At 42.7% G+C, this 16,416-nt stretch overlaps 1 protein-coding gene across 1 annotated transcript in view; it reads left to right on the top strand.

Moving 5' to 3' along the window:
* IL7R (interleukin 7 receptor) overlaps positions 1-9,895 on the top strand; it is a 35,762-nt gene extending 25,867 nt beyond the window's left edge. Inside the window, exons 5-8 of the mRNA XM_005694804.3 lie at positions 2,720-2,888; positions 4,591-4,684; positions 5,598-5,673; positions 6,301-9,895. Of these exons, the coding sequence (XP_005694861.1) occupies positions 2,720-2,888; positions 4,591-4,684; positions 5,598-5,673; positions 6,301-6,804 (843 nt within the window). The 3' untranslated portion in view covers positions 6,805-9,895. The remainder of the gene's footprint in view (positions 1-2,719; positions 2,889-4,590; positions 4,685-5,597; positions 5,674-6,300) is intronic.

Here is a 16,416-nt window from a genome sequence, read left to right as displayed (position 1 = left end):
AAGGAATAATTCTGAATAAATGGTACTGGGACAATCAGTTAACTGGGAAAAATTAAGTTTAGTGCTTAACTTGCCCCGTATTAAAAAAAAATTAAAATACAAGATGATTTAAAGTAATTATGTAAAAACGAAATTCCAAACAGGCTAAAAAATTTACAGATAAGTGTTTATAAAATCCTAAAATGAAGAAGAACATTCTGAGTATAAAAGCAGTAAAAGAAAGCACAACATGGAAACATGTAACTACATAAAAATAAGTGTTTATAAATATCAGCACATACAATAATCAAAATTGTAAAGCAAATTAGAAATTAGGTTTATTTTTTTTCACAGTTTTTATTTTTATTTTTATTTTTTTACTACAGAAATTTCTTTATTCTAACTGGTATATACGTACATAACTTTATTTTTTTTTTTTTTTTAGTTTTTTATTTTTTAAATTTTAAAATCTTTAATTCTTACATGTGTTCCCAAACATGAACCCCCCTCCCACCTCCCTCTCCACAACATCTCTCTGGGTCATCCCCATGCACCAGCCCCAAGCATGCTGCACCCTGCGTCAGACATAGACTGGCAATTCAATTCTTACATGATAGTATACATGTTAGAATGCCATTCTCCCAAATCATCCCACCCTCTCCCTCTCCCTCTGAGTCCAAAAGTCCGTTATACACATCTGTGTCTTTTTTCCTGTCTTGCATACAGGGTCGTCACTGCCATCTTCCTAAATTCCATATATATGTGTTAGTATACTGTATTGGTGTTTTTCTTTCTGGCTTACTTCACTCTGTATAATTGGCTCCAGTTTCATCCATCTCATCAGAACTGATTCAAATGAATTCTTTTTAACGGCTGAGTAATACTCCATTGTGTATATGTACCACAGCTTTCTTATCCATTCATCTGCTGATGGACATCTAGGTTGTTTCCATGTCCTAGCTATTATAAACAGTGCTGCGATGAACATTGGGGTACATGTGTCTCTTTCAATTCTGGTTTCCTCGGTGTGTATGCCCAGAAGTGGGATTGCTGGGTCATAAGGTAGTTCTATTTGCAATTTTTTAAGGAATCTCCACACTGTTCTCCATAGTGGCTGTACTAGTTTGCATTCCCACCAACAGTGAGGAGGGTTCCCTTTTCTCCACACCCTCTGCAGCATTTATTGCTTGCAGATTTTTGGATCGCAGCCATTCTGACTGGTGTGAAGTGGTACCTCATTGTGGTTTTAATTTGCATTTCTCTAATAATGAGTGATGTTGAGCATCTTTTCATGTGTTTGTTAGCCATCCGTATGTCTTCTTTGGAGAAATGTCTATTTAGTTCTTTGGCCCATTTTTTGATTGGGTCGTTTATTTTTCTGGAATTGAGCTGCAGAAGTTGCTTGTATATTTTTGAGATTAGTTGTTTGTCAGTTGCTTCATTTGCTATTCTTTTCTCCCATTCAGAAGGCTGTCTTTTCACCTTGCTTATATTTTCCTTTGTTGTGCAAAAGCTTTTAATTTTAATTAGATCCCATTTGTTTATTTTTGCTTTTATTTCCAGAATTCTGGGAGGTGGATCATAGAGGATCCTGCTGTGATTTATGTCGGAGAGTGTTTTGCCTATGTTCTCCTCTAGGAGTTTTATAGTTTCTGATCTTACATTTAGATCTTTAATCCATTTTGAGTTTATTTTTGTGTGCGGTGTTAGAAAGTGATCTAGTTTCATTCTTTTACAAGTGGTTGACCAGTTTTCCCAGCACCACTTGTTAAAGAGATTGTCTTTACTCCATTGTATATTCTTGCCTCCTTTGTCAAAGATAAGGTGTCCATATGTGTGTGGATTTATCTCTGGGCTTTCTATTTTGTTCCATTGATCTATATGTCTGTCTTTGTGCCAGTACCATACTGTCTTGATGACTGTGGCTTTGTAGTAGAGCCTGAAGCCAGGCAAGTTGATTCCTCCAGTTCCATTCTTCTTTCTCAAGATTGCTTTGGCTATTCGAGGTTAGGTTTAAATTACCATGCATACAACTGACAGATGGTTAATATTCTTAAAAATATAAAGATGTCTTATAAAATATTAAGAAAAGGACAAATAAGGATGATAGAAAAATTAGTAAGAAAATTAGAAATGTCTCATGAAATAGGAAATACATAATTTAAATCAGTATAAAAAATTTAACAATCCAATAAATACGAAAGTAAATAACAATGGGTATTACTTCATCCCCATCAGGTTGATAGAGCACTTTTTCCTCTTAAGGATGATAGGCAGTGTTGGAAAGACTGTATCTCTGTATTTGTTCATGATGAAAAATGATATCTCTCCAGAGGAAAATGATTCTTGCTCACTAATCTTACCATTCCCTTTCATCTCTCCTTGGGATGTGAAAAAGGAGAGAAAGAAAAAGAAGATACTGGAATGTAGAAAGTAAGGTGGGAGCCTGGGAGTGACTGATACCCCAGTGGGAGAGCCCAACTCACCTGAATAAAGATAGAGACCCATTGCCTCACTGCCCTCCTTGACCACCTGCAGCATCGTTTGAGAGCTCACACACTCCCTCTGCCCTAGTTCTGCTGCTGACCCCACCACATCAGAGCTCCTTTGTGTAACTAATGTGAGACAGCCTCAAGAGGGTGCCCACATGACAAAAGACACTCAGCTCGAGATGATCTGGGAGACGTGGCCAGCGCCTCTTTTTCCACCTTAAAAATGTAGTGCCTTTTTTGCTCCTCAGCGTGTGAATTTAACCAGTACCAAGCTGACACTCCTACAGAGGAAACTGCAACCCAATGCCATGTATGAGATTAAAGTTCGGTCCATCCCTTACGCCAACTATTTTGAAGGCTTCTGGAGTGAATGGAGTCCAAGTTTCCACTTTAGAACTCCAGAGACCAATGGCACAGGTGAGACGTGACTGGAACTTGTTCCCGCTGGTACTTTACCTCAAAGTCAAAGTGTGTGTGTGACAGTGAGAGCCAGAAACGTGAAACGAACCCGCAAGTTAGGGCTCCCAGAGGGCATTCTTACACTTTCTTTGAAAAATGGCTTGCAGTCTTTGCCCCTTTGTGAAGAATGTAGACACAGTGGGAGTAGGACTCTAAGTAGCTGCTCAGCTGATACAGGCTGTCAGGACTCTGCTGTCCCTAGGAGCTCCTGGGAGCCTCTTGTTCTGAATAAAAGCACCACCACTGCCTCTAGTTTTACCAGTTCAGACTGGGATCCCAATGCCCCATATCTCTAAGGCCCTTCTAGGGAACACCTTTGCAGATGGCCGATGGGTAGGCTGATGTGGCTTTCCCATGCCTCTTTTTCTAGAAGAATGAAGATATCCCAGGGGTCTAAGCATTAAGAACATCCACAAGAACCAAAGAACACAGCTCAGGCAGACCACTGGGAACCCAAAGCACCCCCCCACACATATACCTTCCCTTTAGGAGATAAGCGGAACCACCCTGCCATACCAGCCTCCTCTCATCACCCTGGGAATTGCTGAGGCCACTGTAGGGAAGAGAATCCCCTTATTATCCCTTGCTTGTAGCTTCTTTCTCGTGGTGGTGGGAATCAGGCAGGGGGTGCTGCTATCTTTAATGCTGAGTCCCTTTTAAATTTCAAGTAACAGCTGTTCTGGACCTGGTCACCTAAGTCAGCGCTGAAACCATGTACAAGCCCCTGTGTCCTTGTCTTTTAAAGTAAAAGACTGATTCAAGAGTTAACAATTGGCACACGTAAAGATGTAGAAACATAAAATAGCTGTCAAGCAGGGATGTGCGTGAACGCTCAGTTGTGTCCCACTCTTTGTGAACCTATCGACTGTAGCCTGCCAGGCGCCTCTGTCCATAGGATTTTCCAGGCAAGAACACTAGTGTGGGTAGCCATTTCCTCCTCAGGGAATCTTCCCAACACAGGGATTGAACCCATGTCTCCTGCTTTGGTAGGCAGATTCTTTACCACTGAGCCACCTGGGAAGGCACTGGACTGGTGAACTGGAAACTATTTAGGTTACAAATCCACCACACAGCAGAATTAGCAACTCATAGTTTCCTGAAAGATACACATAAAGACCTGACACACATTCCCAAGTTGTTTTTAACAGGAAACAGACCTCTCCACCAGATGAAAACTGCCGACCTCCAGAATATAGATCCTAGACTGATTGGAACCAGAAGGTTGATGATGCTGACTCCCCATTACCTCATCACCAACCGATCAGAAGAATGTCCACAAGCTGATCATGCTCTGCTCTTTGAATACTATAAGATTTCTCATTCTCCCATCCAAGGCAGGTCACATAGTCTTGAGGGCATTAGCCCACTGTGACCCCCTTTGCCTGGCAAAACAGTAAAATCTATCTTTTCTAATTCACCCAAAATACTGTCTATATATTTCTATTTGACACCAGTAAACAGAGGCTGAATTTCGGCAACAGTGCCACTTACTGAAGCTAAAATTCCCCCATAAAAGCTAGTACATCATCCTCTTTACTGAAAAGCAACTTTTAAGAAATATTAAATGGGCTCAAGTTATTCAACAAACTCAAAGCATCCTGAAAGTCTTCCCCATCACATGCTTAACGACTGCTAACCAAGATCTGTCCTTGCCTTCCAGGGGAGACGGATCCTGTGTTACTAACTATCAGCATTCTGAGCTTCTTCTCTGTGGCTCTGATGGTCACTCTGGCCTGTGTGTTATGGAAAAAAAGGTGAATTTCTTTTACTAATCAAGAGAGTGGTTACAGTTATTTGGGATTCCAGACAGAGCTCTAATCCTATTTATCAATAAGAAAACTACAAAGGGAAATAAGGTATTTCAGGAATTACGGTGCCCATCCTCGTCCTCAGGCACTGGTGAATTTCCATAGTTAATTTCACAAGAGGTGAAAATATAGAAACTGAACACAAGATAAGCCCTCCCCGCAAATCTTTCCACTAAAGTGTCCTAAGAGACTAAGAGCCATCCCTCCAGAATGCTTGTGCAAGTGAAGGCACCCTGGGAAATGCAGATGTTTTTAAAGTCTTCAGCACACAAACTCAAGGCCCTTTTGCCTTCTGCCCCATGAGAAGGCCATGCTTGTTTCATCATTTAGACACGACCCATCAGGTTATTAATGTCTTAGCAAGATGTCCTCAGAGTGTCACACATCCCCAAGATACTCCAGTTTGGAAAGTACCAACCTAAAGCAATTTCCCTGGGCAACTTAGAAAATATGTTTCTCTTCCATTAAAATCGGCACAGAGGAGTTGCTGCCAGTGAAGAGAAGAGTAAAATGACAATGCCTATTCTGGGAAGTAGATGAGCAGATCATAATTTACTTTCATAGCTACACCATTGCCAAGCCTCATTGTCCCTTTTCTCTGGGGCTCGTTCCCAGGGGTACATCATTGTTGTCTTGTTCAGAGTAGATCACTGACCACGGTCTCTGGTCCAACCTCCCCATGGACCAATGTGACAGTGAGACCCAGAGAAAGCAGGTCATTTGTCCAAGGTCATCCACCTAGTGAGGCAGAGCCAAGGGGGAAAATCTGCTCTTCTGACTACTAGCTCAGAATAAGTGGGAAGATTTATGTGTCTGCTCCCTACTCCTTCATTTCATTGTCAATGTCCTCTTATTTCAGAATTAAGCCTATCATATGGCCCAGTCTCCCTGATCATAAGAAGACTCTGGAACAACTGTGCAAGAAACCAAAAAAAGTGAGTGCTTCTGATACTTCTGTCAATCTGTCAAAGGCATCCCAATAGCCAAGAATGGCATTGTAGGATGTGGACAGGCTGAACCTCAAGTGCTGGTCTTTTGTGCATCGCATAACTAGGGTCCCTCAGATGATGCCAGGGGCAGGTTTCTGGAAGTAAGTAGGAAGCTAAAATGCAATACAAGTCTCAGAATTTCCTGGGCTCCCCCAGGGGTGGAGGGCATGGCAAGTGGTCACTTTAGATGCTGAAATATCACAGCACCTCCAGAGGCAGAGGCAGCTAGAACTTGGGTGAAAGTGAAAGTGAAGTTGCTCAGTTGTGTCCGATTCTTTGCGACCTGTGGACTATAGCCCACCAAGCTCCTCCATCCATGGGATTCTCCAGGCAAGAATACTGGAGTGGGTTGCCATGCCCTTCTCCAGGGGGATCTTCCCGACCCAAGGATCAAACCCAGGTCTCCCACATTGCAAGCATATGCTTTTAACCTCTGCACCACCAGGGAAACCCTTTCTCTGATATTCCCTGTAAACCCTTGTCAGAAAGTTCTTTAGCTCTTCTCCTGAACAGATCATTTGGTGATATATCTGTCTGGTGCAGTCTTAATGTCTTCTCTCTTTTTTGATGCAGAATTTGAATGTGAGTTTCAATCCTGAAAGTTTCCTGGACTGCCAGATTCATAAGGTGGATGGCATTCAAGCTAGAGATGAAGCAGAAGGCTTCCTGCAAGACCCTCTTTCTCTGCAGCTGGAGGAGAGTGAGAAGCAGAGGTTCAGAGGCAGGATGCAGGGTCCCAGCTGGCCCTCCGAGCAAGCAGGCATTACGCCTAAAATTTTCAGAGGAGAGTCACCATTCAGATGCTTGGCTGGGAATGCCAGTGTGTGTGATGCCCCTGGGCTTCCCTCCTCCAGGTCTCCTAATGGCAGGGAAGGTGGCAAGAGCAGACCTCTAGTGTACCAGGACCTGCTCCTCGGACCTGGAACTACAAACAGCTCCCTGTCCCCTTCATTTCCATTCCAACCCGGAATCTTGACATTAAACCCTGTTGCCCAGGGGCAGCCCATCCTCACTTCCTTGGGATCAAGTCAAGAAGAAGCCTATGTCACCATGTCCAGCTTCTACCAAAACCAGTGAGTTGTAAGAAACCCAAGATCAGAACCATCATGATGAACGAAGATGACTGAGTCCCACTCTCCCCAACAGCACAAACAAACAAATTGGATGTGGCCCCTCTATGTGGTCACAGGATTCTGAAGCAGCACTTGTGTGGCAGGAGGCAGGAGACAGGGGCATTCTGTTTCAGGCAACGCAATGATTCATTTCTTTCAGAAAGAAAAAAAGGGAAAGGGGGAAAGAAAGGATGGAGAAAATGACAGAGGGTTGGGGGGACAGAAAGGGAGCAAGGGAAGAAAGAGGGAAAGGAGAACAGAGTGTTGGATACCATGATCAGGACTCACTATGTCCCCAGTGCTGTCCTACACGCTCTGCACATCTTGTCTCGCTGCGTCTTCACAGTAATCCTGGGAGGTGGGCTCAATTAGCATCATTCCCTGTGTCTCAGATGATGAAACTGTGGCTTTAATTAATCTGTCCATGTTCCCCACTCAGCAAGAGGTAGAATCAAGATTTGCTGCCCAGGAGTCTCTTCCAAGGCACATGCCTTCCTCAGTCAGGGACTGTCCTACTCTCCAGTGCCAAACTTCACCTAGATCCTGGTCACTCTATAATGTACTTGTCTCCAACCTCTTTGGCACCAGAAACTGGATTCATGGAAGACAGTCTGTCCAAGGATGATGCAGTGGGGGTGGGAATGGTTTCAGCATGATTCAAGTGCATTGCATTTATTTTGCACTTTATTTCTGTTATGATCACATCAGCTCCACTTCAGATCATCAGGCATTAGATTATGGAAGTTGGGGACCCCTGCATTGTCCAAACTGGGTCAATTTTGCAAGTGAAAACGAAAGTTATAAGTTATCACTCCAGGACAATAATTGTAAACTGAAATATCCCAGGAAAATGGGGACCTGTGGTCACTGGAACTAAAAGAGCTACAAGGAAGATGGTGGGGAGGAATGGTCTCATGATTTATGAAGCACCACAACTGGCCATGTCTACAAAAAGCTACAAAGCCCATTTTATTCCATTTTTCTTAACAAGTGCTTAAAGGAGAATCAACTAGATGACCAGAATTTCTATTGTTACTCACTGTTAGGACCCTCTTGCTCCTCCCACCCAATGACCTCCCTTGATAATGGAAGAACCTCTTACTGACTCTGGACACTGGTGTATTTGAGCAACGAGCCAGGGCAAACTCTCCTCTGTGTGTAGAGACTCCCCAACCCAAATACATCTGCTGTCCCCAATTTCTACCAGTATGAATGCTGCCAAAAACTTCAGGGAGAAGGAATTACAAGCTCATGCTGCACACGAGCCAATTGTGGCCATGTTTTTGAAGGTTTAGAGAATATATGATGTGTGTCCTCTTGCATTACTTGGTCCAGATAAATAACTAGAGACTGTCTCAAGCCAAGATAAGACAGCAGAGCACTCTCAGCTCAGGGCTGTGCAGTTGATCCCTTTTAATAGATCCCCAGACCACCCCCAACACAACCCTGACTCTTGGTGTACACAGACCAAGGACACTGGTCTAAGATCAATGTTGTTGTTCGGGAGTTGGTCCTTGTTGTTGTTGTTGTTTACATTTTGCATTTTTTCTTTGTTCTGTTTTTAGTTTGTTTGGGTAGAAGACCAAGTGTTTTTAATTTTTTTTAATTTTTGTGTTGGTTTTATTTTGTAATGTCTCTGAAGGGAGTTCCTCAAAGTGCCTTCCAAGGCCTTTTCTCTGAATCAGTAGTAATGACTATAGTCCCATAATCCCTTAGATTTGCTCAGTGCTTTTGTAATTTTTCAAAGCACTTCCATTATCCATTAGCATTATCCACTTAGTTTTCTTGGTATGTATTTATGGAAAGCTTGCTCTGTGCCAGCCACAGTGGTCAAAGACAAGATTGGGACCCTGCCCTTAAATATCTAATAAAAGGTAGCTTTACTATGCTACCTTTAATAATGCTGTAATGGAGGCATGTTTAAAGTGCCCTGTTGGAAGACAGTCAGGGAAAATGCCACAAGAAGGGGTGCTCATCTGTGTGGAGGAAAAGCAGAATCTGCCTGGCATGTGAGCAGGAGACATTTGCCAACAGGTAGACGTGGGGTCTTTACCTTCTGGAGAAATGTGAACCAAGTCTCAAGGAATAGGTTATCACAGGAAACCTCACAAGGTAGCCCTCTTGCACCTTAGTCACAGAGGTCCTGTTTACTTATTATCATTATCTTTGCCTTATGTGAAAACTGGTTACATGGACAGGACAGGTAAGTTACTCAACCTTACATGTCAAGTTAGGACTGGAAGTCGTAACTTTGTATCCCTCATGTAAATAAATCATCCCTCAAAGAAAGAAAGGGATAGGTCTCAAGGAAGATCAAGTTCCCTCCAGCTTTAAAATCCTGTTTTAATGTTGTTTAATGCAGATTATCATTTGAATTCAGTGAGTGAATGTCTCTGTTACCAGAGTTATATAAAATCTATGTATCATACTCTTATAATCATAACTGCTGCTAATGCCTGATTATGTACTCAGGGACAATGTATAATATAAGATGACAAATTTGTTCTGACCAACTCCCTTTGGGATTTCATTAAAACAGAAAAACTCCTGGTCAGAGACAGTGTATAAATCAGAGATGTAAACTGTTAGTTCCTACAACATGAAATGAAAATTGATAATTAGGCAGCAAAATTGGTCAATTAAATAACCATATCTGAAGCTAGAAGACCCTGGCTTATTCAACAGACATTTTACCTTCCATTCTGATTTTCAGGGGAATTGACTTCAGAAAAGTCAGGTATGGCCTGTTTCTGATGTGCATACCTGTGTTTTCAGAGCATTTCAAAAGAGACTACAAGACTTGGAATTGACCAGGAAGATGGTGAGCATACATGATCAGACAGCTAAAATGATGCAGATCGGATGGCATTTCTGCCAGTCCAGTGGTTTTTCTTTGAAGGTATTCTATAAAATATCCATTGTTCACTACACTGAAAGTCTCTGATTTGACTGTGTACTTCCACATGCATTACAAACATTCTGCAGAGCTGCTAAGTATATTACATGTATCCAATGTGTGTTACAATCATATATTTAATTAAATGCTACAGAACTCTCTGTGACTGCCCTTGTCTTCTTGAAATAGGAATAGAAGGCTAACTAGAATGGGCCACACCTCTCCTCAGCCACTGGAGACATATCAGGGTCATTTGCTGTCATTTTATGGCCTGGGGTTTTCATAGGAAACTTTTTTCATCAGTCAAGTCATTCATTTGTAAATTAATGAATTAGTAATTTGTTGAGGATCTGCTCTGCATTATTTTGTCCTAGGCTGGACTCTGGGTTTACAGATATAAGATGGGGTATTTCCAGCTCATAATCACAAGGGACAAAGACACAGAGCAACAGTTAACAATGTTGTACCAGAGCAATGAGTCAAAATATGAATCCCGAACCTTAGTTTAAAGCAATAGAAGCTAACTCTGGCTAATTTGAGCAGAAAAGGAATCAATCCTAAAGGAAATCAACCCTGAATATTCATCAGAACGACTGATGCTGAAGCTGAAGCTCCAATACTTTGACCACCTGATACTAAGAGCCAACTCAGCAGAAAAGACTCTGATGCTGGGAAAGACTGAGGGCAAGAGGAGAAGGGGGCAACAGAGATTGAGATTGTTGGATGGTATTATGTACTCAATGGACATGAGTTTGAGCAAACTCTGGGAGATGGCAAAGGACAGGGATACCTGACATGCTGCAGTCCATGGAGTCACAAAGAATCAGACACAAATGAGCCACTGAACACCAACAACCAAGAAGAAGTAGTGTGAAGCCAGTGAAAAGTAGATAGGAGGGTATCAGGTAACAGAGCATGGAGCAGAGAGAGGGCATTTCCCAGCAAAGGAAATAGCTTTCAACAGTGATGGAGCTGAGGCAGCCCCCGAACCATCTGGGGAGTTACAAATACAGGAGACGCTGTCTTCTTATCTGTCTCAGATGGGAAGAGCAGGGTGTTGGCGGTTACTTCTATAAGTTAGATACAGGACGCTTTCATGAAAAATAATACATAGCTACTTTGAACATCTTCAGTTCAGTACACTTCAGTCGCTCAGTCATGTCTGACACTTTGTGACCCCATGAATCGCAGCACACCAGGCATCCCTGTCCATCACCAATTCCAGGAGTTCATTCAAACTCACCTCCATTGAGTCAGTGATGCCATCCAGCCATCTCTTCCTCTATCGTCCCCTTTTCCTCCTGCCCCCAATCCCTCCCAGCATTAGAGTCTTTTCCAATGAGTCAACTCTTCGCATGAGGTGGCCAAAGTACTGGAGTTTCAGCTTTAGCATCATTCCTTACAAAGAAATCCCAGGGCTGATCTCCTTCAGAATGGACTGGTTGGATCTCCTGGCAGTTCAAGGGACTTTCAAGAGTCTTCTCCAACACCACAGTTCAAAAGCATCAATTCTTCAGTGCTCAGCTTTCTTCACAGTCCAACTCACATCCATACATGACCACTGGAAAAACCATAGCCTTGACTAGTAGGACCTTTGTTGCCAAAGTAATGTTTCTGCTTTTCAATATGCTATCTAGGTTGGTCATAACTTTTCTTCCAAGGAGTAAGCATCTTTTAATTTCATGGCTGCAGTCACCATCTGCAGTGATTTTGGAGCCTAAAAAATAAAGTCTGACACTATTTCCACTGTTTGCCCATCTATTTCCCATGAAGTGATGGCACCAGATGCCATGATCTTCGTTTTCTGAATGTTGAGCTTTAAGCCAACTTTTTCACTCTCCTCTTTCACTTTCATCAAGAGGCTTTTTAGTTCCTCTTCACTTTCTGCCATAAGGGTGGTGTCATCTGCATATCTGAGGTTATTGATATTTCTCCCAGCAATCTTGATTCCAGCTTGTGTTTCTTCCAGCTCAGCATTTCTCATGATGTACTCTGCATGGAAGTTAAATAAGCAGGATGACAATATACAACCTTGAAGTACTCCTTTTCCTATTTGGAACCAGTCTGTTGTTCCATGTCCAGTTCTACCTGTTGCTTCCTGACCTGCATATAGGTTTCTCAAGAGGCAGGTCAGGTGGGCTGGTATTCCCATCCCTTTCAGAATTTTCCACAGTTTATTGTGATCCACACAGTCAAAGGCTTTGGCATAGTCAATAAAGCAGAAATAGATGTTTTTCTGGAACTCTCTTGCTTTTTTGATGATCCAGCAGATGTTGGCAATTTGATCTCTGGTTCCTCTGCCTTTTCTAAAACCAGCTTGAACATCAGGAAGTTCATGGTTCACGTACTGCTGAAGCCTGGCTTGGAGAATTTTGAGCATTACTTTACTAGCGTGTGAGATGAGTGCAATTGTGTGGTAGTTTGAGCATTCTTTGGCATTGCCTTTCTTTGGGACTGGAATGAAAACTGACCTTTTCCAGTCCTGTGGCCACTGCTGAGTTTTCCAAATTTTCTGGCATATTGAGTGCAGCACTTTCACAACATCATCTTTCAGGATTTGAAACAGCTCATCTGGAATTCCATCACCTCCACTAGCTTTGTTTGTAGTGATGCTTTCTAAGGCCCACTTGACTTCACATTCCAGAATGTCTGGCTCTAGGTGAGTGTTCATACCATCGTGATTATCTTGGTCGTGAAGATCTTTTTTGTACAGTTCGTCTGTGTATTCTTGCCACCTCTTCTTAATATCTTCTGCTTCTGTTAGGTCCATACCATTTCTGTCCTTTATCGAGCCCATCTTTGCATGAAATGTTCCCTTGGTATCTCCAATTTTCTTGAAGCGATCTCTAGTCTTCCCCATTCTGTTGTTTTCCTCTATTTCTTTGCATTGATCACTGAGGAAGGCTTTCTTGTCTCTTCTTGCTATTCTTTGGAACTCTGCATTCAGATGCTTATATCTTTCCTTTTCTCCTTTGCATTTCACTTCTCTTCTTCTCAAAGCTATTTGTAAGGCCTCCCCAGACAGCCATTTTGCTTTTTTGTATTTCTTTTCCATGGGAATGGTCTTGATCCCTGTCTCCTATACCATGTCACAAACCTCCATCCATAGTTCATCAGGCACTCTATCTATCAGATCTAGTCCCTTAAATCTGTTTCTCACTTCCACTGTATAGTCATAAGGGATTTGATTTAGGTCATACCTGAATGGTCCAGTGGTTTTCCCTGCTTTCTTCAATTTAAGTCTGAATTTGGCAATAAGGAGTTCATGATCTGAGCCACAGTCTGCTCCCGGTCTTGTTTTTGCTGACTGTATAGAGCTTCTCCATGTTTGGCTGCAAAGAATATAATTAATCTGATTTCGGTGTTGACCATCTGGTGATGTCCATGTGTAGAGTCTTCTCTTGTGTTGTTGGAAGAGGGTGTTTGCTATGACCAGAGCATTTTCTTGGCAAAACTCTATTAGCCTTTGCCCTGCTTCATTCCGTATTCCAAGGCCAAATTTGCCTGTTACTCCAGGTGTTTCTTGACTTTCTACTTTTGCATTCCAGTCCCCTATAATGAAAAGGACATCTTTTGGGGTGTTGGTTCTAAAAGGTCTTGTAGGTCTTCATAGAACAATTCAACTTCAGTTTCTTCAGCATTACTGGTTGGGGCATAGACTTGGATTACCATGATATTGAATGGTTTGCCTTGGAAACGAACAGAGATCATTCTGTAGTTTTTGAGATTGCATCCAAGTACTGCATTTCAGACTCTTTTGTTGACCATGATGGCTACTCCATTTCTTCTAAGGGATTCCTGCCTGCAGTAGTAGATATAGTGGTCATCTGAGTTATATTTACCCATTCCAGTCCATTTTAGTTCACTGATTCCTAGAATGTTGACGTTCACTCTTGCCATCTCCTGTTTCCAATTTGTCTTGATTCATGGACCTAACATTCCAGGTTCCTACTCAATATTACTCTTTACAGCATCAGACTTGCTTCTATCATCAGTCACATCCACACCTGGGTATTGTTTTTGCTTTGGCTCCATCCCTTCATTCTTTCTGGAGTTATTTCTCCACTGATTTCCAGTAGCATATTGGGCACCTACTGACCTGGGGAGTTCCTCTTTCAGTATTCTATCATTTTGCCTTTTCATACTGTTCATGGGGTTCTCAAGGCAAGAATACTGAAGTGGTTTGCCATTCCCTTCTCCAGTGGAACACATTCTGTCAGACGTCTCCACCATGACCCACCCGTCTTGGGTGGCCCCATAGGGCATGTCTTAGTTTCATTGAGTTAGACAAGGCTGTGGTCCTAGTGTGATTAGATTGACTAGTTTTCTGTGATTATGGTTGCTGTGTGTCTGCCCTTTGATGCCCTCTCGCAACACCTACTGTCTTACTTGGGTTTCTCTTACTTTGGATGTGGGGTATCTCTTCACGTCTACTCCAGCAAAGCGCAGCCTCTGCTCCTTACCTTGGATGAGGGGTATCTCCTCACTGCCACCCCTCCTGACCTTGAACATGAAGTAGCTCCTCTAGGCCCTCCTGTGCCTGTGCAGCCACCGCTCCTTAGACGTGGGGTTGCTCCTCTCAGCAGCCACCCCTGGCCTCGGGCGGGGGGTAGCTCCTCCCAGCCACCACCCCTGACCTCGGACGAGGAGTAGCTCCTCTTGGCTGCTGCCCCTCAGGCATGGGGTCCTCTGGCTTCTTCCCCTGACCTCGGACGTGGGGTAGCTCCTCTTGGCCGCACTTGTGCGCTGTCGCAGCCGCCTGCACTTGTGCATCTTATTTAAATCTAAAGCATATGAGTGCATGCCCATTCAGCTCTTTTTTATTACAAGGCCAAGGCTATTCCTCTGGGTCCTTGGTTGCAGTTCCACATTGTCTTTCTTAAGTGACATATGCCAGTAGCACATCATCTACTCCTTCTAGTTTTGCTTTCTTTAAAATGGAAAAAGATTTTCAAACACTTTCCAAGATACCTAAGTATAGATGCATAGGTTTTTAAAGGGTCTCACCACCCCAGTCTTTTACCATCACTTTTCCCACCCTGTTTGCCAGCAATAACCTTTCAACATGACTTCAGTGAGTCTTTTCAAACCATTTGAGGTAGTTCTCCAGGATCAACAGCAGTCTTTCCATGCATACTGACATTTCCCCAGCTTGCATCCTGTAATTACAGTATAAAGTCCAACAGGCCTAAACAAGTTTGGGAACACATAACTGATTTGGGTGACTTTTTATCTTACTTGGGCCCTAGGAGAAAGCCTGACAGCATCCAAGTTCCAATATAGGAGTCAAAGTATCTCAGAGAGAGAGTGGAGTATGCCAGTTCATTCAGCACATGGTTCAGTGGAAGCTGTCTTTGGGCATCTCCTTAACTTAGCATCCTTGGTCCAGAGAGTATGCTGAGTGATGGATGAGATGGCACTTGGTAGTACTGGTGGGACCAGTGGTTAAGCATGTGGCATGCCAGTCTAAGATTTTGATGTAGTGTATGGGGGAAAATCTTCGAGAGACAGGAATATCAGACCACCTTACTTGCCTCCTGAGAAATCTCTATGCAGGCCAAGAAGCAACAGTTAGAACTGGACATGGAACAACAGATTGGTTCCAAATCAGGAATGGAATATGTCAAGGCTGTATATTGTCACCCTGCTTATTTAACTTATATGCAGAATACATCATGCAAAATGCCAGCTGGGTGAAGCACAAGCTGGAATCAAGATTGCCAGGAGAAATATCAATAATCTTACATACACAGATACCACTCTAATGGCAGAAAGTGAGGTAGAACTAAAGAGCCTTTTGATGAAAGTGAAAGAGGAGAATGGAAAAGTTGGCTCATGTTAAAACTCAACATTCAGAAAACTGAGATCATGGCATCTGGCCCCATCATTTCATGGAGAATAGATGGAGAAACAATGGAATCAGTGTCAGACTTTATTTTCTTCGGCTCCAAAATCACTGCAGATGGTGACTGCAGCCATGAAATTAAAAGACTCTTCCTCCTTGTAAGAAAAGCTATGACCAACCTAGATAGCATATTAAAAAGCAGAGACATTACTTTGCCAAAGGTCCATCTAGTGAAAGATATGTTTTTTCCAGTAGTCATGTATGGATGTAAGAGTTGGACTATAAAGAAAACTGAACACCAGAGAATTGATGCTTTTGAACTGTGGTGTTGTAGAAGACTCTTGAGAATCCCTTAGACTGCAAGAGATCAAATCAGTCAATCCTAATGGAAATCAGTCCTGAATATTCATCGGAAGGACTGATGCTGAAGCTGAAGCTCCAATCCTTTGGTAACCCGATATGGAGAACTGACTCATTAGAAAAGACCCTAATGCTGGGGAAGATTGAAGGCAGGAGGAAAAGGGGACAACAGAGGATGAGATGGTTGATGAGAGGATGGCATCACCAATTCAATGGACATGAGTCTGAGCAAGCTCCAGGAGTTGGTAATGGACTGGAAGGCCTGACGTGCTGCAGTCCATGGAATCGCAAAGAATCAGACACAACTGAGTGACTGAACTGAACTGAACTGATGGGAGAAGAGGGTACTTGGGAGGATTTTAATTAGACATATGACACAATAAATATCATATGTGTCAGAGTTTATGAAGGAAACTTATAGCACTATATATTTACCCCTATAGTCATCACACTGATTTGTTTTTGCCTGTCTTGTC

Source organism: Capra hircus, chromosome 20 (assembly GCF_001704415.2).
Source record: "Capra hircus breed San Clemente chromosome 20, ASM170441v1, whole genome shotgun sequence".
In the NCBI taxonomy this organism is placed as follows: Eukaryota; Metazoa; Chordata; class Mammalia; order Artiodactyla; family Bovidae; genus Capra; species Capra hircus.
The sequence above is the reverse complement of the archived record's forward strand: the minus strand, read 5'-3'. Positions and strand labels throughout refer to the sequence as shown.